Source organism: Stegostoma tigrinum, chromosome 12 (genome assembly GCF_030684315.1).
Source record: "Stegostoma tigrinum isolate sSteTig4 chromosome 12, sSteTig4.hap1, whole genome shotgun sequence".
NCBI lineage: Eukaryota > Metazoa > Chordata > Chondrichthyes > Orectolobiformes > Stegostomatidae > Stegostoma > Stegostoma tigrinum.
The window spans coordinates 77,401,330-77,427,652 of record NC_081365.1 but is presented as its reverse complement, the minus strand read 5'-3'; the positions used below and the strand labels follow the sequence as shown (position 1 = coordinate 77,427,652).

General features: G+C 44.9%; 1 protein-coding gene across 9 annotated transcripts in view; it reads left to right on the top strand.

The window, feature by feature from the left end:
• Positions 1 to 4,756: 4,756 nt before the first annotated feature.
• The window catches only part of ptchd1 (patched domain containing 1), a 42,007-nt gene continuing 20,440 nt past the window's right edge, over positions 4,757 to 26,323 (top strand). For all 9 annotated transcript variants that reach the window (XM_048540350.2, XM_048540348.2, XM_048540349.2 and 6 more), the window contains exons 1-2: positions 4,757 to 5,280; positions 24,639 to 25,299. In XM_048540350.2, coding sequence (XP_048396307.1) covers positions 4,903 to 5,280; positions 24,639 to 25,299 — 1,039 coding nt within the window. In that variant the 5' untranslated portion in view covers positions 4,757 to 4,902. The remainder of the gene's footprint in view (positions 5,281 to 24,638; positions 25,300 to 26,323) is intronic.

Genomic DNA, 26,323 nt, shown 5'->3' with positions numbered 1-26,323 from the left:
TCTAGGGATTCACTTGAGTCCAATATCTTAAACCTAATCTATGCCTCCTACTTTTTCCTGGCCATAGCCTCAATATCCTTCATCAGCCAGGGAGCCCTAAATCTGCCAGCTGTTCTCTTCACCTTAACAGGAACATACTGTCCCTGGACTCCTGGTATCACAGTTTTAAGAGCTTCCCATTCACCAGTCATTCCTTTTCCTTCCAACCGACTCATCCAATCGAACTCTTGTTAGATCTTGTCTAATGCTCCCAAAATTGGCTCTGCTCCAGTTTAGCACCTGTGGACCTGTCCTATCTTTTCCCAAAACTATGTTAAAACTAAGAGAGTTAAGAGAGTTAACTACGAGTGCTCTCCAACTGACAATTCAGTCACATGCTGGACGTCATTTCCTAAGGTCCAGTGTTGTACTCTCCCCAGTAGGGCCCTCTACATATTGATTTAAAAAAAACTTTTTTTGGACATATTTGACAAATTCCATCATTTTTGGGTCGTTTACACTCTGGATAGCCCAGACCAGGGGAAATTAAAATCTTCAACCAATACTATTATTATTCCTACAGGTATCTGCAATCTCTCTGCACATCTGCTCCTCTAGTACCCGCTGGCTATTTGAGGTCTACAATACAGAGCCAACAGAGTGACCAGCCTCTTCTCGTTTCTAAGTTCTAACCATATGGCCTCATTTGACAACCCCCTAAGCACTGTTGTTATGTCTTCGCTTATCAAAAGGGCAACTCCCTCTCCTCACTTACATATACTTCTGTGTTACTCGTAGCTCCTGTATCTGGAACACTGAGCTGCCAATCCTGCCCTTCTCTCAACCATGTTTCTGTTATGGCTACAATATCCCAGTCCCAAGAGCCATTCCATTCTCTGAGCTCATCTGCCTTACTAACAATGGCTTATTTTGTTGACATAAATGCGCTTTAAACCAGAAGTGACTTCCCTCCATTTACTGTGTCACTGGCTATCCTGAATAGTAAACTTGCTCTTGACTGCTAATGTATTTTCCCCTGACTTCTCCATGGCCCCTCTCTTATTCACAGACCCCACCACCAAGCCCCACCAGCCACCACAAAACTAGTTTAAATCCTGCTGGGTAGCACGAGAAAATCTCCTCCTCCAGTTCAAGTGGAACCATTCCCTCTTGTACAGGTCACCTCTAACTGAGAAGAGTTCCCAATGATCAAGAACTGAAAACCCTGGCCCCTACACCAGCTCCTCATTCTTGCATTCATCTGGCCAATCTTTCTATTTCTATCCTCACTGGCACGTGGCACTTGGAGTAATCCACAAATCAGAACCCTTCAGGTCCTGCTTTTTTAACTTCTTACCTAACTCCCTATATGGTTGCTATTACTCTAGTCCCCCCCTCCAACATCCCCACATCTTCCTTCCGACATTCCCACCTTTTCCCTCCAACATCCCTACCCCTACCTCCATCATCCCCAACCCTCATTAAATCATCCTCACCCCATCCCTCCAAAGTCCCCACTCCCTCCTTCAATCATCCCCACCTCCTTCCTCCAACATTATTACCTCTCCCTCCAACATCCTTACCCCTCCCCCCTACATTCCCACCTCCACCCTCCGTCAATCCTACCCCTCCCTCCAACATCTCTACATTCTCCCTCCACATCCCTACCACCTCCCTCCATCAATCCCACCCACTCCCTCTATCAACCCACCCTGTTCCTCCATCATCCTCATTCCTACAACCTACTTCCAAAATCCTCCTTCAATCATCACCACTTCCATCCTCCAACATATCTACTCCTCACTACAACATCCTCAACCCTCCATCAAACATTCCCACCTCCATCCTCCATCATTCCTACCACTCCCTCACCCATCACAACCCCTTCCCTCCAATATCCCCAAAGCCTCCATCCAACATCCTCAAACTCTCCCTCCAAAATCCTCATCCCCTCCCTCCAACACCCACAACCCCATCCCCTCCCTCCAACTACCCAATCCCCAACTCTTCCGTCCAACATCCCCATCTCCATCCATCCAACAACCCCATCCCTCCAACATCCCCATAACCTCCCTCCATCATTCCGACCCCCATCCCTCCAACATTCTCTTCACCATCCACCCAACAGCCCCATCCCCACCCATCCAAAATCCCCAAACCGAACACTCCAACACACGCATCCCCTTCCTCCAACATCCCCATCCCCATCTCCTTCCTCCAACATGCCCATCCACTTCCTCCAACATGCCCATTCCCATCCCTCCAATATTCACTTCGCTTCCCACCAAAATTCCCAGCCACTCCCTCCAACATATGCAACCCTCCAATGTCCCCATAACCTCCCTCCATCATTCCGATCCCTATCCCTCCAACATCCCCTTCTGCATCCCTCCAATATCCCCATCCCTCCAACATCCCCATCCCCATCTCTCCAACTTCCCCATCCCCCTCCCTCCAACTTCCCCATCCCTCCAAAATTCCTATGCCTCCAACATCCTCATCCTTCCAACATCCCCATTCCGCCAACCTCCCCAACCCGCCAACATCCCCATCCCCTCCCTCCAATATCCCCATTCTCATCCCTCCAATTTTCCCATCGCTTCCCTCCAATATTCCCAGCCACTCCCTCCAACATATCCAACCCTAACACCCCCATAATCTCCCTCCATCACTCCAATCCCCATCCCTCCAACAACCCCATCCCCACCCATCCAACATCCCCAACCCGAATACTCCAACATCCCCATCCCCTCCCTCCAATGTCCCCATCCCCTTCCTCCAACATCCCCATCCCCTTCCTCCAACATGCCCATTCCCATCCCTCCAACATCACCATTCCCATCCCTCCAATATCCCCAACCATTCCCACTGAAATTCCCAGCCACTCCCTCCAACATATCCAACCCTCCAATGTCCCCATAACCTCCCTCCATCATCCCGATCCCTATCCCTCCAACATCTCCTTCTGCTTCCCTCCAATATCCCCTTCCCCATCCCTCCAACATCCCCATCCTTCCAACATCCCCATCCCACCTACATCCCTATCCCCATCCCAACAACATCCTCATCCCCATCCCACCAACATCCCCATCCCTCCAACTTCCCCATCCCCATCCCTCCAAAGTTCCTATGCCTCCAACATCCTCATCCTTCCAACATCCCCATCCCTTCCCTCCAACATCCTCATCCCATCCCTCCAACATCCCATCTCATCCTGCCAACATCCCCATCTCATCCCTCCAACATCCCCACCTCCTCCCACCAAAATCAGCATCCCCTCCCTCCAACAACCCCATTCCCTTCCCGTAGCTCCAACATCTCCATCCCTATTCCTCCAACATCCCCATCCCTTCCCTCCAACATCCACATCCCATCCCTCCAACATCCCATCTCATCCCGCCAACATCCCCATCCCCACCCATCCAACATCCCCAACCCGAATACTCCAATGTCCCCATCCCCTTCCTCCAACATGCCCATCCCCATCCCTCCAACATCCCCATTCCTCCAATATCCCCAACCCTTCCCACCGAAATTCCCAGCCACTTCCTCCAACATATCCAACCCTCCAATGTCCCCATAACCCCCCTCCATCATCCCGATCCCTCCAACCTACCCTTCTGCATTCCTCCAACATCCCCGTCCCCATACCAACAACATCTCCATCCCCATCCCTCCAACATCCCCATCCCAATCCCCTCCCTCCAACATCCCCATCCCCTCCCCCGAACAGCCCCATCCCCATCCTGCAACAACTCCATCCGTTTCCTCCAACATCCCCATCCCTCCAACATCCCCATCCCCCCAACATCCCCATCCCCCCAACATCCAGATCCCTCCAACATCCACATCCCGATTCCCTCCCTCCAACATCCGCATCCCCAAATCCTCTCTCCAACACCCCCACTGACATCCCTCAACATCCGCAACCACGTTCCTGCAACATCCCCGTCTGCATCCCTCCAACATTACCATCTCCATCCCAGCAACATACCCATTCCCATCCCTCCAAAATCCCCATCCACATCCCCTCCCTCCAACATCCCGATCCCCTCCCACCAACATCCCTATCCCCATCCCTCGAACATCCCCATCCCAAACCTCCAACATCCCCACTCCTCCAAAATTCCTATGCCTCTAACATCCTCATCCCTCCAACATCCCCATCTCAGCCCTCCAACATCCCTAACCCCATCCAATCAACATCCCCATTCCTATCCCGGCAACAACCCCATCCCCAACCCTCCTACATCCACATCCCTCCATCATCCCCATCCTTCCCGCCTACATCCCTATCCCCTTCCCCATCCTTCGAATACCCCATCCTCATCCCTAATCCTCCAACATCCCGATCCACATCCCTCCAACATCCCCATCCTGATCCCACCAACGTCCCCATCCCAATCCTTCCAAAGTACCAATCTCCATCCCTCCAACATCCACATCCATCCCTTTCCCCATCCCTCCAACATCCCCATCCTCATCCCTCCAACATCACCATCAACATCCCTCCAACATCACTATTCCCGTTCCTGCAACAACCCACCAACAGTCCCATCCCCATCCCTCCAACATCCCCGTCCCCATCCCTCCAACATCCCCATCCCCTCCCTCCAAAGTACCAATCCCGATCCCTCCAACATCCCCACTTCCCCATCCCCCAGCCGCTCCTCCTTCTCCATCACCCCCTCCCCCTTCCAGGGTCGGTGTGGGGTGGGGAGGACCGACCTGTCCCGCCTCCCTCCCTCCCATCGCCGACAGCGCCGCCTTCCCGGGAGCGGGGCCTGAGCGCAGGAGGGCGGTGGGGATGGCGGTGACGGCGAAGGCGGGCGGCTCGGAGCGGCCGGGCTCCGGGCTCTGAGGCCCGGGCCTTGCGGTGACTCTGGAGAGAGCGGGCGAGGCCGGGGCCGAGGCCCGGGCACCATGCTCCGGCAGCTGCTCCACCGGGGCCTCCGGAGCGGTTTCTACCGCCTGGGCTTGCTGATCGGGAACCACCCGGTGTTGTTCGCCTCCGCCCCGGTGTTACTCTCCATCCTGCTGGGGGCCAGCTTCAGCCGTTACCGGCTCCAGGACGACATGGAGTACCTGTTCGCGCCGAGACACAGCCTGGCCAAGATCGAGCGGAGCCTCGTCAACAGCCTCTTCCCCGTCAACCAGAGCAAGCAGCGGCTTTACTCGCACCTCCAGAGCCCGGGGCCTTACGGCCGGCTCCTCATCACCCGCCGCGGCAACGGCGGCCGGGGACCCGCACCCGGAGCTGGGAACCTGCTGGAGCCGCAACACATCCAGCTCATCCTGCAGGTCAGAGCGGGGCTGTCGTCAAATACCCCCCATCGTCATCAAATACCACCCCCATCGTCATCAAATACCCCCATCGTCATCAAATACCCCGTCATCAAATACCACTCCCATCGTCATCAAATACCCCTGTCGTCAAATACCACCTCTGTCGTCAAATACCACTCCTGTTGTCAAATACCCCCCATCATCATCAAATACCACCCCCATCGTCATCAAATACCCCCATCGTCAAATACCACCCCGTCATCAAATACCATCCCATCATCATCAAATACCTCCATAGTCATTAAATACCCCCGCTGTCAAATACCATCCCGTCATCAAATACCCCGTCATCAAATACCACCCCCATCGTCATCAAATACCCCCGTCATCAAATACCACCCCCATCGTCAAATACCACCCCTGTTGTCAAATACCACCCCTGTCGTCAAATACCCCGTCATCAAATACCACCCCATCGTCATCAAATACCCCCATCGTCGTCAAATACCACCCCCGTCATCAAATACCACCCCATCATCATCAAATACCTCCATAGTCATTAAATACCCCCGTTGTCAAATACCATCCCGTCATCAAATACCCCCCATCGTCATCAAATACCCCGTCATCAAATACCACCCCCATCGTCATCAAATACCCCCATCGTCAAATACCACCCCGTCATCAAATACCACCCCATCATCATCAAATACCTCCATAGTCATTAAATACCCCCGCTGTCAAATACCATCCCGTCATCAAATACCCCGTCATCAAATACCACCCCCATCGTCATCAAATACCCCCGTCATCAAATACCACCCCCATCGTCGTCAAATACCACCCCTGTCGTCAAATACCATCCCGTCATCAAATACCCCGTCATCAAATACCACCCCCATCGTCATCAAATACCCCCGTCATCAAATACCACCCCCATCGTCGTCAAATACCACCCCTGTCGTCAAATACCACCCCTGTCGTCAAATACCCCGTCATCAAATACCACCCCATCGTCATCAAATACCCCCATCGTCATCAAATACCCCCATCGTCGTCAAATCCCACCCCTGTCGTCAAATACCACCCCTGTCGTCAAATACCCCGTCATCAAATACCACCCCATCGTCATCAAATACCCCCATCGTCATCAAATACCCCCGTCGTCGTCAAATACCACCCCGTCATCAAATACCCCCCTCGTCATCAAATACCACCCCCCTCGTCATCAAATAGCCCCATCGTCATCAAATACCCCCCATCGTCATCAAATACCCCCGTCGTCAAATACCACCCTCCGTCATCAAATACCCCCATCGTCATCAAATACCCCCGTCATCAAATACCCCCCATCGTCATCAAATACCCCCGTCGTCAAATACCACCCTCCGTCATCAAATACTCCCATCGTCATCAAATACCCCCCCATCGTCGTCAAATACCACCCCTGTCATCAAATACCCCCCATCGTCATCAAATACCACCCCATCGTCATCAAATACCACCCCATCATCATCAAATACCCCGTCGTCAAATACCACCCCGTCGTCAAATACCACCCCGTCATCAAATACCCCCGTCATCAAATACCACCCCCATCATCAAATACCACCCGACCCGTCATCAAATACCCCCATCATCAAATACTACCCCCCCATCAACTACCGCCGCCCCATCATCAAATACTACCCCCATCATCAAATACCCCCATCATCAAATAACCCATCATCAAATATCACCCTCCCATCATCAAATACTACCCCCATCAAATACCGCCCCCCATCAAATACCGCCCCCCATCAAATACCACCCCTATCAAATACCACCCCATCATCAAATACCACCCCCATCATCAAATACCCCCATCATCAAATACCCCCATCATCAAATACCCCCATCATCAAATATCACCCTCCTGTCATCAAATACTACCCCCATCATCAAATACTCCTATCATCAAATATTACCCCACTATCAAATACCACCCCATCAGCAAATACTACCCCACCTTCAAATACCCCTTCACAATCAAATACCCCCACCATCTAATACCCCCTTCACCATCAAATACTCCCATCATCAAATACATTCTTCACCGTCAAATAACCCCCCATCATCAAATACCCCCTTCACCATCAAATACCACCCCAATATCAAATACCCCCATCAAATACCCATTCACCATCAACTACCCCAATCATCAAATACCCCCTTCACCATCAAATACCCCCTTCACCATCAAATACCCCCTTCACCATCAAATATCGCCAAAATCAAATACCCTCTCCATCATATACATCCACTCACCATCACATACCTTCATCAAATACCAACCCCACATCATCAAATACCACCCCCTCCATCTAATACCCCATCATCAAAAACACCCCTTTACCACCAAATACCACCCTCACCATCAGATACTCCCTTCACCCTCAAATACCCCCTCACCACCAAATAACCCTCATCATCAAATAATCCCCATACCATCAAATACCCCCTCATCAACAAATACTCCTTCATCAATAAATATCCGTCACCTTCAAATACCCCCTCATCAACAAATACTCCCTCATCAAATACCCCCTCATCAACAAATACCCCCTCAACAAATACCCCTTCGCCATCAAATAATTCCTCTCATCAAACACCAGCTCATTCTGCGGGTCAGATCGGACCTGTCATCAAGTACCCCCTTCATCATCAACAAATACCCCTTCATCAACTTCCCTTCATCAAATACCCCCTTCATCAAATACCTCAGTTGCTGTCAAATACAACCTTCATCAACAAATACACCCCGTACCATCAAACATTTCCATTGCCATGAAATACCAGCTCATAAAATAATCCCTTCACCAAATACCTCTCCTATCCTGCAGTTCAGACATCAAATATCCCTTTCACCATTAAATACCTCATGCACCAACAAACAACCCCCTCAGCCTGCAGGTTAGTGCAGAGTCCCTCATCAAATAGCCTGTTTATCATTAAATACCCCCATCATCAAATACCACCTTATTCTGCAGATCAGAGAGGAGCCCCTCCTCCAATATTAGCTACATCTTGCAAGGCAGTGCAGATCCCGCCTGTCAGATTCCTTAATAACTATCAAATTCCTCCAAATTATCAAATAACTCCCAAGTAATCAAATACCTCTATTGTGTCAGCTATTCCCTCACTCAATCCATCACAGAGCTGCTTATCCCATAGACCATAGATCCTCAGGTCTGTTCTGAAGAAGGGTCACTGGACCTGAAACATGAACTCTTCTTTCCTTCACAGAGATGCCAGACCTGCTGAGCTTTTCCAGCAACTTTGTTTCTGTTTCTGATTTACAGCATCTGCAGTTCTTTCATTTTTTTACCTCATACCATTAAATTCACCACATTCCCTCAGATGCCCTTTTTCATTCAAGTAACTCATCATCAGCTAGCCCTAAGACATCAAATAACTCCTAAAAACCAGGTATCCTCACACCAAATATTCCTGTGCCATTAAATCCTCCTCAAATTCAGATGCCTTCAAATTATCAAACTCTCTCATTCCATCGGATGCCCCCATCATCTTCATCCCATCAAATACCCCATGTCATGAAATAGTCCCCTCCTTATCTTCACTCCTGTATTATCAAATACACACCTCACTCCATTTCCTGAAATACCGTCTCATCTATTCAGGTACCCACTCATCCCATCAAACGCTACCTTATTGGTTCACATTATCCTTCATCAAATACCCCTCAACTCACCACTGCCCAAGTATATCTCCCATCCTCTCAAATATCTACTCTTCATCTCAAATACTATATCGTCACTAGTTCTGTGGAAGGGTCATTGGACCCGAAACGTTAACTCTGTTTTCTCCTCCACAGACGCTGCCAGACCTGCTGAGCTTTTCCAGCAACTTTGTTTTTGTACCATCTCATCACTAATCAACTACCTCCTCATCCCATCAGGTATCCTCATCCCATCAAATATCCCTTCAACCTCATTATCAGACATCCTCCACAACATTCTGTACCCACCTTGCCCCCATTAACCATTCCATTGCCCCATTAGATACCCTCTCATCTACTCATAACCGCTCACATATCTGTTACCCATTCGCCTTCAGATATCCCACCACCCAGTCAGATTTCCTCCTCATCCTCTCAGATAACTCCTCTTGTCATCGTATACAACCTCGTTTAATCACTTACCCTGTTAAGCCTGTCGGATACCCTCTCACCCATTGGGTATCCCCTTCATTATATCGGATATACAATTAGATTGTCCTCATCCCATCAGCTTTCCCCTCACCCCAATCAGACAACCCTTTACCCTTTGACAGGGTACGCAATGGGAGCATGTCTGCCCTCAGTGAGAAATCAAGTACTCATCGTCATGACTTTAGGATAAGGAGTTGGCCATTTGGGACTATGTCAGGAGAAATATTTTTGCTCGGAGGGTCTTGGAGGGCCTTTGGAGTTTTCTGCTCCAGGGAGCTGCTTACATTCAATTGTTCAGAGATAAATAGATTTACTGGATTCAAAAGATGAATGGATAATGCAGGAAGGTGTAGTTGAAGCCTCAAAATAGTCCTGGTTGTGTTAAATGGTGGAGCAGGCACGAGGGGACAAATGCCCCACTCCTCCTAGTTATGTTCTTAAGATGTAAATGTTCTCATCAGACACCTACTGTCTCACTCTCAGTTGCCATTGGGTACCAACAGATACCCACCTTAAATATTTTGTGATATTATCAATGACCCAACAATATAACATCAAAAATCAACCTATAAATCATACAGATGAAACCAAATGCTTGTTCTAATGATATTAGATGACCACTCTCATACACTCCAGATGAGTGCCATAATACTGACAAGATATTCTCATGAATATCATTCATGTATACACTCTAATATTGTCAAGATATGCACTCCAGTACCATCCAGACATTTCCTCTAATACTATCGAGGTGTTCACTCTAACACCATCCAAATACCATCAAAATGCTCTTTCTATTACCATCCAGATAGCTGCTATAATATCGTCAAAATATTCTCGGGCCAATATCATCTAGATACCCACTTTCATATTGTCAAGAAGCTCACTTGGGTATGATCCATGTAGCTGCACTATTACAGTCAAGATATTTGCTCTAATATTGTCAAGAAGTGTACTATAATGCTATTCTACTTCAAGTGTTCATCTAAGTAGCTCTTAAATGCCTCTCTATCACCCTTTTAGGCAGTCAGTTCCAGATACATACAATTCTCTGTGAGAATTTTATTCACAAATCTCCCGTAAATCTTGGTTCTTGCATTACAACCGTGCCTACTGGTTTTTCCCTCCTTTGCTAAGGGGAAAAGCCTCTGCCTATCTACCCTTTCTATGCCCTTCAGAACTTTGTACGATCGGGTCCCTTCTCCCCTCAGCCTTTCCTGATCTCAGCAAAGCAACCCCAGTCTATCTAGTCTTTCTTCTGAGCTTAATTTCTCAAGACCAGGCATCACCCTGGTAAATCTCTTCCGCATTGTCTCTAGTGCAGTCACATCCTTCCTCTAGTGTGGTAAACAGAACTGCACACAATTCTTCAGGTTGGCCTAACTAACATTATACACAGCTCCATCGTACTTTGCTCTTGTATTCTGTTCCTTGTTTATCAAAGGCAAATTTCCCATAAACCTTTTTAACCACCTATCTACGTGTACCGTTGCCTTCAAGGATATATGGACATGCATACTAAGGTCCTCCCGATTCTCAGTACTTTCCAGGGTCTTACCATTCAGATTCCTTGCTAATCCTCCCAACATTGATTACCTCACAATATTCAGGATTAATGTCCATTTCTCACCCCTCAGTTCATCATTACCGTCCTGTACTTGAAGGTTTTCCGTGTTAACATACCACCAGCTTTCGTGCCTCTGCAATCATACCTCCTACATTAATATCTAGATCATTAATATACACTACATATAGCCAGTAACCCAACACTGAACCCCTGTGGAATGCTACTGGACTCAGTTTTCCAGTCACAGAAACTCCCATTGACCATCACTCTTTGCTTCCTGGCACTAAGCCAATTTTTGATCCAGTTTGCCAAATTGCCGTGACTCCCAAGGTCTCTTAGCTTCTTAACCAGTCTGCCAAGCAAGGCCTTGTTGAAACACTGACAGAAGTCTGTGTAGATTACGTCACCTGCACTAGCCTCATTGATACATCTAATTACCTCTTCAAAAATTTCAATCAAATTTGTTAGACATGGTCTCCCCCTTACAAAGCCATGCTGGCGACCTTTGATTATTCTTGTCTCTCCAAATGGAGATTATTTTGTCTGGCAGAATTATTTCCAATAGTTTTCCTACACAGACTCACTGGCCTGCAGTTTTCTGTTTTACTCTCACCACTACATACTGTTAAGATACGCACACTAATATCATCCAGATATCCACTCCAGTACCATTATGCTCTATTACCAAGCAGACACCAGCTCTAATACTTCAAGATACTAACTTGAATACCATCCAAGTAGATACTCTGTGGTACCAATCAGATACCTGCCCCAATGCAGTCAAGTTACTTCCTTGATCTCATACTGTCAAAATACCCACTTTATTACCATCCAGATACCCACCCTAATACAGTCAAAATACTTGTTTTAGTACCATCCCAATACCTGGTCTCATTCTGACAAGACTCTTGTTCTAATAGTACCAAATAGCTGCTATAATACTGTGAAAATACTTGCTCTGTTGTCATCAAAATACCCACTGTAATATTGTCCTGGCACCCACCGTATCACCATCCAGATATCCATTCTAATACTGTCAAGATATTTGCTGTAATACCATTCAGCTACTGCTCCAGTATCATCAATCTACTTCTTCCAGTACTACCAGTACCAGTTCTTAAAAACTTAGGACACTAGCTGTAATTCCATCCAGGTGCCAGCTCTAGTATGGTCAAAATTCCTGTCTACCTGAGATATTTGGGTGGCACAGTGGCTCAGTGGTTAGCACTGCAGCCTCACAGCGCGAGGGACCCGGGTTCAATTCCAGCCTCGGGTGACTGTCTGTGTGGAGTTTGCCCATTCTCCCTGTGTCTGCGTGGGTTTCCTCCGGTTTCTTGCCACGGTCCAAAGATGTGCAGGCTAGGTGGATTGGCCATGCTAAATTGCCCATAGTGTTCAGGGGTGTGTGGGTTATAGGGGCATGGGTCTGGGTGGGATGCAGCAAACGGGCGGTGTGGACTTGTTGGGCCGAAGGGCCTGTTTCCACGCTGTAGGGAATCTAATAAAAATGTCCACCTCGTAACCAGACAACCACCCTAACCCATCAACTATATGTCCCCCTCCTTAGAGTCATTCCTCTTACTATCAGGTAGCCACCCTCGTACAATTTGACATGCATGTACGAATCACAAGTTGAGAACCTCTTAGTATCAGATTCCCAAATCAAACAATCCAGACATGGTGCAGAGTGTTATATCATCAGTTGCCTACTCTTGTCAGATACCTACATTCATATCAGATTAGGTCCTCACTCAAACTATTGGATATCCATCCTCATACCAAGCAATATGTTGGAAAATATCATCAGACCATCGTTGTTTGCTGTTCCTTGATTCAAGGATGTTGTCTTCTCAGTCGTGAGTTTCTGCCGTGGCTCATTATATGACTGAACAGTGTGATTCTTCACCTGCAGGCCTGTGAGCTCACAAATCAGCCATCCCATGAGCTAATGACATTCAGATTGTAGGGTTTGCTTCTTCTTACCTCCTTTGTCAGCATTCTGCCTCATCATTCAGCTATTGGACGCAGAGTGTATTGCGTCTTGATGGATGCATTGTAGCTATTTTGAATGATTGATGGCAAAATCCTCCCAGTTGTGAAAGTCAATAGTGTTGTGCTTCAAAGGGAGATTCAAAATGTCTTTGAGGTGTTGCCCTTTGTCCTTTGCTAGAATACTGTCCATATCAGAGTTGATCCCCTGAGGTGTTGGGCATCCGAAAGGTACCCTCAATTCCTCATATCCCACCTCACTATCAGATAATGCCTGTGAATTCTTTTCCATCAGATACTTGCCTTTACTTCATCATATACTCACTGATACCATCAAATAGCCAGCTTTGCATCATCCAGGTGCCTTCAGATATCCTTTTAATAATGAAGATATCCCTGCACACGTAAGACTGTCCAAATGCTCATTTACTTTGAAATATCACCCTCCTACTATATGTTAGATAGTGACAGCTTCTAGATATTATTATCCTGGCTCCAGACCCCATTTTATTACAACCAAATGCCATCCTCTGAGGTTTGTGCCACTGAAGGAATGTTGCTATCAGACCTGATGCCTCTAACCCCTTTGTTGACTTTAAAGCTCTTGTCCAAAACGTTTACACTGGTAAATCACTCCAAACTCTCCCAATAGCTTAGCATCAGTTCTTTTTGGAATTTTTTTGTTTTGTTCAGCTAAAACGAAATAACTGAAACTTGTGTAATTCAACTGTCAAGTAGGATATTTAGGAATAGTATCGTATCTCTGTATGCTGGTTGCAGGAATGTCCTTTTAGTGCAAATGCCAAGAAGGGTATTTGCATTTTTTGTAGTACCAGCCTATTTTCAGGAACATTTTGTTTTAGAATTACGCCCTCCCAGAGCTGATAGTCATGATGTGGAGGTGCTGGAGTTGGACTGAAGTGGACAAAGCCAGAAGTCACATGACATCAGGTTATAGCCCAACAGGTTTATTTGAAATCACAAGCTTTTGGATCACAGCCCTTTTGTCGGGTGAAGTAACCTGTAGGACTTTAACCTGGCTTTGTGTGACTCCTGACAGCTGATAGATCAGAACAGTCCTGGCACATCCAGAGGTGCATGGTAGTAGAGGAGCCTCCACAAATATCCCCATTCTCAATGATGGGAGAGCCCAGCACTTCAGTGCAAAGGATAAGGCTGAGGGATTTGCAACAAGTTTCAGCCAGAACTGCTGAATGGATAATTCATCTCAGCCTTCTCCAGTGGTCCTCAGCATCACAGGTCTTTGGCCAATTCAGTTCATTCCACGTGATATTAAGAAATGTTTGAGGGGACTAGATACTGCAAATGCTACTGGCTGTGACAATATTCTGGCAATATTACTGGAGATGTGTTCCAGAATGTGCCTCACCCTTAGCCAAGTTGTTCCATTACATCTGCAACACAGGAATCTTACTGGTCATTGCCAACAAAATGCCGGACAAATCTAATCTGAATAATTACTGCTCCATCAGTCTACTCTCAATCATCAGTAAAGTGATGGAAGGTGTCATTAATAGCGCTATCAAACATCACTTGCTCAGCAATAACCTGCTCAGTGACATCCAGTTTGTGAACTGCCAGCTCCTGACCTCATTACGGCCGTGGTTCCAACATGGATTAAAAAAAAATGCAATTCCAGAGGCGAGGTGGAAGTGACAGCCCTTGACATCAAGTCTGCATTTGACTGAGTGAGGCATCAAGGAGTCCGAGCATAACCGGAGTCAATGGGAATCAGGGGAAAACTTTCTGCTGGCTGGAGTCATTACCTAGTACAAAGAAAGATGGTTGTAGTTGTTGAATGTCAGTCATCTAAGCTCCAGGACATCTCTGTAGGTGCTTCTTAGGGTTGAAGTGTCCTGGGCTCAACTATCTTTAGTCGTTTCATCAATGACCTTCTCTCCACCGTAATTACCAATTATTGCACCATGTTTAGCAACTTTTATGTTCCCACAGATACTGAATCAGTATGTATCCAGATACTGCAAGGTCTGGACCAGTGGCTAGTATTTGTGCTTCAAAAATGCCAAGTAGTGACCATCTCCAATAAGAGACAATCTAACCATCACCCCTTGATATTCATGGCATTACAACAATGGATATGCCCACCATCAACAACTTGGGGGTTACCATTGACCAGAAACAAAGGGTCCAGGAGTACAGGTACATAGTTCCTTGAAAGTGGCGTCCCAGGTAGATGGTGTTGAAGAAGACATTTGGCTTTTTTATTTGCCTTCATTGGTCAGAGCATTTGAGTACAGGAGTTGGAGTGTCATGTTACAGCTGTACAAGACAGTCGGTAAGGCCACATTTGAAGTACTCCACACAAATCTGGTCACTTGGCTGCAGGAAGGATATTATTAATTGGAAAGGGTGCAAAAAGGATTTATAAGGATGTTACAGGTTGAATCATAAGGAGAGGCTTGGACTATTTTCCCTGCAGTGTAGGAAAATGAGGGGTGACATTATGGAGGTTTATAAAATCAAGAGGGCATAGATAAGTTGAATAGCCAAGGCCTTTTCCCCACAGTAAAACAAAACTAAAGGGCATAGATTTAAGGTGAGAGGGGAAAGATTCAAAAGGGACCTGAGGGCAAGTTTTTCGCACAGAGGGTGGTGTGTGTACAGAACAGGCTGCCAGAAGAAGTGGTTAGAAGTGGATACAATTCCAATGTCTAAACGACATTTGGACAGATACATGGATATGAAATGTGTAGAGGGATATGGGCCAGATGCAGGTAAATGGGCCTAGTTCAGTTTACAAAACCTCGTGATATGGACAAGTTGGACCAAAGGGTCTGTTTCTGTACTGTATGACTCTATGACTGTATAAACTAAACTGGCATAGCTATATACATATATGTACATATAAGAGCACAGAAGAGACTCCCCAAAACCCATCCGCCATCTACAAAGCACAAGTCAAGAGTGTGATGGAATACTCCCCACTAACCTGGATGAGTGTAGCTCCAGTAACACTCAAGAACCTTAACACCATCCAGGATTAAGCAGCTGTTTGGCATCACAGCCACTACCCACACTCAGTAGCAGCAATGTGTGCTATTTACAAGATGCACAACAGAAATTCTCTAAGGAACTTTCAAAACCAAGAGCACTGCGACCTAGAGGGACAAGGAAACAACATCACCTGCAAGCTCTCCTCCAAGCCACTCACCTGACTTGGAATTATATTGCCATTCCTTCAGTGTCACTGGGTCAAAATCCTGGAACTGCCTACCACCATTGTAAACGTACAATCATACCTTGTGGCAAAATTACAACTACTTTTTCAGGGGCAATTAGACATGGATGGTAAATGCTGGCCCAGCCAACAATACGCAAAAGCCATGAATGAATTAAAGAAGGAAAGCAAGGCTTAAACCTCACGAGCCTTTTTCGTCAACCTGCCATGTCTAGTTTCTTTTGACCCCGTCATTTGATTAGCTACCTTTTCAAAAGAAGTGAAAAATGTCTCAGCATTCCATTCATCATATCTTGGCAGAACATTCACAAATTTAAACATCTGGTTTGATCATAGTTTGGGTTTAGCTCTTTCCTCTTCAGAAGGTTCCTTGGAGTCAGCAGCCTCCTCTTTCATGTCAACATTTTAAATTGGTATCCTCTTTCTCATTCTGTTTCCTTTCCTTCTGTTTTCCTTCACATGAAGTGCTGTTTCCCTTTCCATTTCCATTCCTTTCTCTGAAGTTCAAGTATCATTTCTTTTTCCAATTCAAAATGCATCATCAGCAGTTGAATTTTAGCTAACGTACCTGAATTTCCATTTAATTTGCTTTGCCTGTCTACAAACTTAAAGTGTGTTGCTAGCACAATTATCTTTGTTTTCCTAGCCCTTGCTTTTTGTTCTAATTTCAAGCAGTCTGCCATCTTTTGTCCGATTATTTTTTGTAATTTCACTTAGGGGTTAATTTTCGTCTACGGAACAGCCTTCACGACTGCCAAAGCAATATTCATTTAGTAATGCTCAGAAAACTGATGTTTGTCATTTTATCTTCCCTTAATTATTTATACCTTATCTGCATTGGATATCCTACCACAGTCCTCATTTTTCTGTTATGACTGAAATGAGTAGAATGTATTGAGTTTCTCATAGTTTACGAGTGAAACTAAATCTTCTGTATGGTTCATTATATGGCCAATCATACACATTCTCTATGTTAGGCTCAAAATAAATGAAAATCCACCAGCCAAGTTTCTAATATGAAAATATAAAGGTTTACCCCTCTAAATACTCCAAACCACACACAGTGTAAAGGGGAAAAAATTGATTTCTGTCTGCAGCAATTCACTTTGATGAAAAATATTTTTCCGGCCAACAAGACTTAGACAAAAAGGATAATGTTTGGGATATTCAGACAGCTGTTGGTCTGTTGTTCTGGCATGTGGAGGCAGGTGTCACCGAAATTTGGGACTTGTCTCTGCAACCTTGTCAGATGCAGCTTGCTCAGGGACAACAGTATTGAGAAGTTTTCCAGTTGCGATTCAAGATGACAATCACGTTTCACAATGAATTTACCACAAATGTGCTTCAGAAACAGGAGGCACCAAGTGAATAGCCTACCCCTTAGGAGGCTTTCCTCAAATGAAACATCCAAACAAACTCAAAGCCTGCAAAATGCTGTTCAAACAGAACAGGAAGTAAACCTGGTCATAAAAGAGTCAGATGTTTTCCACGAAGTGAGTTCAAAAATGCACCGCCAGCTTCTAATATTTCCATTAGCAGATATTTATTCTCTCCAGTTGACCTTTAATCAATCCTTTGTTCAACTGTTTTTTTCTCTCTTTGGGTCTATCTCCACACCCCCTCTTATGCATAAATATCAACCTTTTTCATGCTACCATCAGTTGTGAAGAAGGGCCACTAGACCTGAAATGCTGACTCTGATTTCTCTGCACAGATGCTACGAGACCTGCCAAGCTTTTTCAGCAATGTTTTTGCTTACTTTCAGCAACTGGTTCATGAGGACACCCAGGTCTTGTTGAATGTTTCCCTTTCTCAATTTCAGCCTTTTGAATATTAATCTGCTTTCCTATTGAGTTTTGAGAAGATTTGTAGCTGAGGTTGAGTTTCTGGATGTGAGTTTGCTCACTGAGCTGGAAGGTTAGTTTTCAGACGTTTCATCACCATTCTAGGTAACATCATCAGTGAGCCTCCGACAAAGCGCTGGTGTTATGTCCCGCTTTCTATTTATCTGTTTAGATTTCCTTGGGTTGGTGATGTCATTTCCTGTGTTGGTGATGTCTTTTCCTGTTCTTTTTCTCATCACCAACCCAAGGAAACCTAAACAGATAAATAGAAAGCGGGACATAACACCAGCACTTCATTGGAGGCTCACTGATGATGTAACCTAGAATGGTGACGAAACGTCTGAAAACTAACCTTCCAGCTCAGCGAGCAAACTCACATTCTCCTTTTCTATGTTTGCTACCAAAGTGGATAACCTCATATTTCTCCACATCATACTGTATCTGTCATGTATTTGTCCACTCACTCAGCCTGTCCAAATCACACTGCAACTTCTCTGCATCCTCCTCACAACTCATCCTTCCACTCAGCCTTATGTTAGCTGCAAATTTCAAGACATTGCATTTCGTTCCCTCATCTAAATCATTAAAATATTTTGTGAATAACTGAGGTCCTAGTATTTATCACTGTGATACCCCAAAAATCACTGCCTGCAATTTGGAAGAAGACCCATTTATTCCTACTCTTGGTATCCTGTCTACAAACCAATTTTCTGTCCATCTCAATGCACTAGCCTCAACCCACACAGTTTAATTTTACATAATTATCTCATGTGGGACTTTGTTGAAAGCCTTATGAAAATCCAAATAAGCCACATCCTTTAGCTCCTACAATCAGCTCTACTAGTTACGGCCTCAAAGAATTCCAGTAGATTTGTCAAACATGATTTCCCTTTTGTAAATCCATGCTGACTGTCTGATACTGCCACTGTTTTTGAAGTGCGTTGCTATAAGATCCTTAATAATGGATTCTAGCCTCTTCCCCATTATTGACAACAGGTTTGTTGGTCTGTAATTCCCTGTTTTAGGGGTTACGTTATAGTGGGGTTACATTAACTACCCTCTAATCTGTAGGAACTGTTCAAGAGTTTAAAGCATCTTGGAAGGTAACCACCAATACATTTACTATTTCTAGGGCCAGTTCCTTAATTGCTTTGTGATGTACATTATCAGGCCCTAAAGATCTTTCAGCCTTCAATCCTGTCAATTTCTCTAACACCATTTCTCACACAAAAAACTGATTTGCTTCAGTTCCTCCCTCTCACTAATCCTTGTGTTGCCCATCATTTCTGGTTTATTATTTGTATCCTCCTTTCTGAAGATAAAAGGGAAGCATGAATTTAGTTTGTGAGCCATTTCTTTGTTCCCCATTATAAATTCTGTCATTTCAGACTGTAAGGGACTTACATTAGTTTTCACCAATCTTTTACTCTTTATACTTGTTCAGAGCAGCAAGCATTTAGGAAGGGGACTGGTGTAAAGATGTCCTGCAGTTGTGTCAAGCCTTAGTGACACGTCACCTGGAGTATTTTTTAGAGTTTTGGTTGTGGTATATTTGCATTTTCAGAAAACTTAATAAGATCCTACACTGAAGATTATTATATAAAATTAGGCCACATTGGATAGAGGTAATATATTGAAATGGAATGAGAATCAGTTAATAGGCAATAAACAAAGACTAGGAATTAACTGGTCATTTGTCTTGTTGGCAGGCTCTGAAATAGTAGGATACAGTGGGAATGAATCCTTGAGCCCATTCTAAGGAAGAATACAATTACATAGAACAGTACAGCACAGTACAGGCCATTCGGCCCTCGATGTTGTGCTGACCTGTCATACCAATCTCAAGCCCATCTAACCTACACTATTCCATGTATGTCCATATGCTTATCCAATGACGACTTAAATGTACCTAAAGTTGGCGAATCTACTACTGTTGCAGGCAAAGCATTCCATTCCCTTACTACTCTCTGAGTAATGAAACTACCTCTGACATCTGTCCTATATCTTTCACCCCTCAATTTAAAGCTATGCCCCCTCGTGCTCGTCGTCACCATCCTAGGAAAAAGGCTCTCCCTATCCCCCCTATCTAACCCTCTGATTATTTTATATGTTTCAATTAAGTCACCTCTCAACCACCTTCTCTCTAATGAAAACAGCCTCAAGTCTCTCAGCCTTTCCTCGTAAGACCTTCCCTCCATACCAGGCAACATCCTAGTAAGTCTCCTCTGCACCCTTTCTAAAGCTTCCACATCCTCGTTATAATGCAGTGACCAGAACTGTACACAATACTCCAAGTGCGGCCACACCAGAGTTTTGTACAGCTGCAGCATAACCTCTTGGCTTCGGAACTCCTTCCCTCTCTTAAGAAAAGCTAAAACACTGTATGCCTTCTTAACAGCCCTGTCAACCTGGGTGGCAACTTTCAAGGATCTGTGTACATGGACACCGAGACTTCTCTGCTCATCTACACGACTAAGAATCTTACCATTAGCCCTGTACTTTGCCTTCCGGTTACTCCTACCAAAGTGCATCACCTTACACTTGTCTGCATTAAACTCCATTTGCCACCTCTCAGCCCAGCTCTGCAGCTTGTCTATGTCTCTCTGCAACCTACAGCATTCTTCGTCACTATCCACAACTCCACCGACCTTAGTGTCGTCTGCAAATTTACTAACCCATCCTTCTACGCCCTCATCCAGGTCATTTATAAAAATGACAAACAGCAGTGGACCCAACACCGACCCTTGTGGTACACCACTAGTAACTGGTCTCCAGGATGAACATTTCCCATCAACTACCACCCTCTGTCTTCTTTCAGCAAGCCAATTTCTGATCCAAACTGCTATATCTCCCACAATCCCATTCCTCCGCATTCTGTACAATAGCCCACTGTGGGGAACCTTATCGAACACCTTGCTGAAATCCATATACACCACATCAACTGGTTTACTCTCATCTACCTGTTTGGTCACCTTCTCAAAGAACTCAATAAGGTTTGTGAGGCGTGACCTTGCCTTCACAAAACTGTGCTGACTATCCCTAATCAATTTATTCTTTTCTAGATGATTATAAATCCTATCCCTTATAACCTTTTCCAACACTTTACCAACAACTGAGGTGAGGCTCACTTCTGTAATTACCAGGGTTGTCTCTACTCCCCTTCTAGAACAGGGGAACCACATTTGCTATCCTCCAGTCATCTGGCACTATTTCTGTAGACAATGACGAGTTAATGATCAATGTCAAAGGCTCGGCAATCTCCTCCCTGGCTTCCCAGAGGATCCGAGGATAATTCCTATCTGGCCCAGGGGACTTATCTATCTTCACCCTCTGAAGGATTTCTAATACCTCTTCCTTGTGAACCTCAATCCCACCTAGTCTAGTAGCCTGAATCTCAGTATTCTCCTTGACAACATTGTCGTTTTCTAGAGTGAATACTGTTGAAAAATATTCATTTAGCGCTTCCCCTATCTCATCTGACTCCACACACAACTTTCCACTACTACCCTTGATTGGCCCTAATCTTACTTTCGTCATTCTTTTATTCCTTAAATACCTATAGAAAGCCTTAGGGTTTACCCTGATCCTATCCGCCAACAACTTCTCATGTCTCCTCCTGGCTCTTCTGAGCTCTCTCTTTAGGTCTTTCCCGGCTACTTCGTAGCCCTCAAGTGCCCTAACTGAGCGTTCACATCTCATCCTAACATAAGCCTTCGACCTCTTGACCAGAGATTTCACCTCCTTTGTAAACCACGGCTCCCGCTCTCTGCAGCTTCCTCCCTGCCTGACAGGTACATACTTATCTAGGACACACAGGAGCTTTTCCTTGAATAAGCTCCACATTTCTAATGTGCCCATCCCCTGCAGTTTCCTTCCCCATCCTATGCTCTGTAAATCTTGCCTAATCTCATCATAATTGCCTTTTCCCCCAGCTATAACTCTTGCCCAGTGGTATACACCTATCCCTTTCCATCACTAAAGTAAACATAACAGAATTGTGATTGCTGTCACCAAAGTGCTCACCTACTTCCAAATCTAACGCCTGGCCAGGCTCATTACCCAGTACCAAATCTAATGTGGCTTCGCCCCATGTTGGCCTATCAACATACTGTGTGAGGAAGCCCTCCTGCACACACTGGACAAAAACTGACCCATCTATAGTACTCGAACTATAGTGTTTCCAGTCAATATTTGGAAAGTTGAAGTCCCCAGTGACAACTACCCTGACTCTCTCACTCCTATCGAGAATCATCTTTGCTATCCTTAGACAGAATTCCACAGAGATTGATCAGGCTAATCCCTGGGATGTGGGAATTGTTTTATGAAGACTGAAGAGACTAATGACACAGATATCGAGGTACCATGGGAAGGAATTGTTGAAGTAGATCATTAGCCATGATTCAATAGAGTGGTGGAGCAGGCCCTGGGCTAAGTAGCCTATTCCTGTTCCTCAACTCTCCTAAAAGGACAATTCATAGAATCCCTACAATACAGAAAGAGGATATTCAGTCCACTGAGTCAGCACCATCCCTCCAAAAATGTCCTGCCTCTCTCCCAGCCCCACATTTACCATGGATAATCTATTATACTGCATAAAACTTGACACCACAGGGCAATTTAGCATGATCATTTCATCTAACCCGCACATCTTTGAACTGTAAGAGGAAACTGGAGCACCCAGAGAAATCCATGTGGCATGGGGAGAACTTGCAAAACTCCATACAGACAGAGTCATCTGAGACTGGAAGTGATCTCAGATCCCTAGCACTATGAGGCAGCAGTGCTAACCACTGAGCTCCATTCCAGGACCCAATCTGGTTTACCTTAGTTGTACTCACTGCACAGCAAATGCGACCTTCCTCGGGTGAGAAGACCAAAATTGTGCACAACAGCCCAGATGCAATCTTAACAAGGCCATATACAATTGCACCAAGGACTCAGCTTGTCTAAATCCTGTCATAGCCTCTTTTGATCCTACTCGTGACTCATGCACACCCAAGCTCTGTGTCATCATCAAACTTGGAAATATTGCAGTTGGTCCCACATCAAATTCACTGATACAAATTGTAAACAACTGGGGCTGAAGACTCATTCTTGCTGAATCCTGCTAGTTCACTGTCTGCCAACAAGAGAATGGCCAGTTAATTCCTAGTCTATATTTACTGCCTGTTTACTGATTCTCATTCTACTTCAATATATTACTTCTATCCAATGTGGCCTAGTTTTATTTAATAATCTTCAGTGTAGGACCTTATCAAAAGTCTTCTGAAAATGCAAATATACCACATCCAGTTGTTCTCCCTTAACTATTTTCCTGTTACATCTTCAAAAAATAGTTAATAGGTTTTTCAAACATGATTTTCTTTTCATGAATCTCTGTTGACTGTGCCTAATCCTTCCGCTACTTTCTAAGTTTTCAGTTTTCACATCCTTTATAATAGGTTAACTGGGCTGAGGTTTTCCCATTTTCTGTTTTCTTCATTTCTTAAATACTGCAGAAATAGTTGCAACTTTCCAATCTGCAGGTACTATTCCAGGATCTATACATTTCAGAAGATGATCACCGTCTATTTACTATTTTGATGTCATTCGACACTTTAGGATGAAGGTCATCAAGTCCAGGGAATTTACCAACTTCCAGTCCCGTTAATTTCTTCAGTACTACTTTTTTGCTAATACAAATTTCTCTCTGTTCTGCACTAAATTCTCACTAGTCCTTTGTACAGACACATGATACAGACAGATACAAAGTATTTATTTCTTTTCTCTGCCATTTCCTTATTATCTGTTATGAACTCCCTTAGCTCTGTCTTTAATGCGCACAGTAATTTTGCTAATCTTGTCCTTTTTACAGAACCCTAGAGACTTTGAAAGTTTGGTTTAATGTTTCTTGCTAATTTACTTTCATATTCAGTTTTCCCTTTCTTTATCAGTTTATTGACCCTCCTTTGTTGAATTCTAAATGTTCCCAATCCTCAGGCTTACTACTTTTTTGGAACTTTATAAATTCTCTTCTATAGATCTGATACAAGCTTGAACTTTTCTTGAGAGCCACAGTGTGTTCACTTTTCCTGTGCCTCAGAAAAGTTTTTGTTTGTTGTATATCATACACTTTTTAAATGCTCGCCCAGATTACAGCCATAAATACCCAGTACAATTTCACGTCATGTGAATTGTATCTGCTTAAATTGTCAAGACTAATGAGACTAATAGAAATAAAACCAAAATTTCAGGAAAAGCTCAGCAGATCTGGCAGCATTTGTGGAGAGAAATCACAGTTAACATTTCAGATCCAGTGACCCTGAGGAAGGTGCTACTGCGCTTTTCCAGCAATTTCTGCCATTCTTTTCGCTTTTATTTAGACTAATAGACATGTTCTGAGACAGCAACATTTCTCTTAGTCTGTTTTGACGATCAGTCTACCACTGTTTGACCTGACTTTCCACTGTGTAAATGAAACAACTTCTGTTATAACTGGAGAATTATGTCAAGTATTTGCTTTCCAGTTAATTTACCCCACAACCTCTTTTTTCTTCATTCCAGCTGCATTCATCTGTGACACGGATTCAGGTGCCAGTGTTGGGCTTCAACTACTCATTTGCCCACATGTGTATTCTAAAGGATAATAAGATGTGCGCCTTGGATGATATTGTGTATGTGCTGGAGGAGCTGAGGGCTGCATGGACCATCAACGGCACAGGGATCGTCATCAGCTACCCAAATACCTACCTTAAAGATGGCCAGGAGGTGTTTATCGGGCACCAGCTCGGAGGTGTCACTCTGCAGAATAAGAATCGGGTGAAATCTGCTCGAGCAATTCAAATCACCTATTACCTGCAAACACGTAACTCCTTGAATGATCTGGTGGCAGAGAAATGGGAGTCGGCTTTCTGCAAAACTGTTGAAAATTTCCAAAAATCTCACAAGGAGCTGAAACTCTATCCGTTTACATCGTCATCGCTAAAGGAGGACTTTCAGAAAAGCAGCCAGGTTTCAGAGTGGTATCTGGTGACTAGTTTACTGGTGGTCTGGCTACTGGCCATGCTGTGCTGTTCCATGCAAGACTGTGTTCGTAGCAAGCCCTGGCTTGGACTCCTAGGCTTAGTGACAATGGCACTGGCCACCCTCACATCAGCAGGGATCATCAACTTGATGGGAGGGAAGTACAACTCTACCTTTCTGGGAATACCCTTTATTATATTAGGTAAATATGCAACTATAATTGCACTTTGGTTCCATTGATGTCACTGCAGTGTAATGTTGATTAATAGGTGTACAGTCACAGACTTGTTTGTATCTAAAAGCACATGTTTTTCATTTTTAATAACCTGCATAGAACTTTAATTTTCTATTCTCACTTGAGATTTCTGCTGAACCTTTAAGAATTTTAAATTTTGCAACTGGACTGAAGCAGCTAGAGAAAAAGAATGAGAAACTCACTTTATGGCAGCCCCCTCTTAGCTCAAAGTTATGTTGCACAGCTCAATTTAGAAAGGATTTTTGAGGCCTTATGGAGTGCTTGACACACTCACTGCGATTTGGAGGTAAAAATCTGGCGAAAAATGGAAATCAAATTGTTTTGTTGAACAATGCAGACTATCACGTGTTTTGACATTAGCAATGACTCTGTGAAGAGGCCTAGTGTAAGGGGCCGCAGGTGGTGAATGAGATGTCAGAGATTTAGAAGACAACTAAAACTTGTTCATGAGTACATTTGTAAGGTTGTAGCGGAGTCAGAAAGAATTAGGGGTGACATGGTAGCTCAGAGGTTAGCTGCCTGACAGCACCAGGGACCTGGGTTTGATTCTACCCTCGTGCGACTGTCTGTGTGGAGTTTACACATTCCCCCCATGTCTGAGTGTGTGTTTCCAGGTGCTCCAGTTTCCTCCCACAATCCAAAGATATGCAGGTTGGGTGGGTTGGCGATTCTAAATTGTCAATAGTGTCCAGGTATGTGCAGACTAGGTGGGTTAGCCATGGGAAATGCGGATGTATGGGGATGGGAGAGTGGGAGGGAGGGTGCTTGGGTGGGATGCTCTTTGGAGTTACTGTGGACTGAATGGGCTGAATGGCCTGCTTCCACACCATTGGGATTCTATGAAAATCCAACAGGTGCCTTGGTGGGACTTGAATCCCTGTCCCCAGTGCATTCACCTGGGCCTCGAGATTACTAGTGACATAACCAGCACTGTCTCACTTCAAGTGAGAGTGAAAGTTAACCTGAAGCT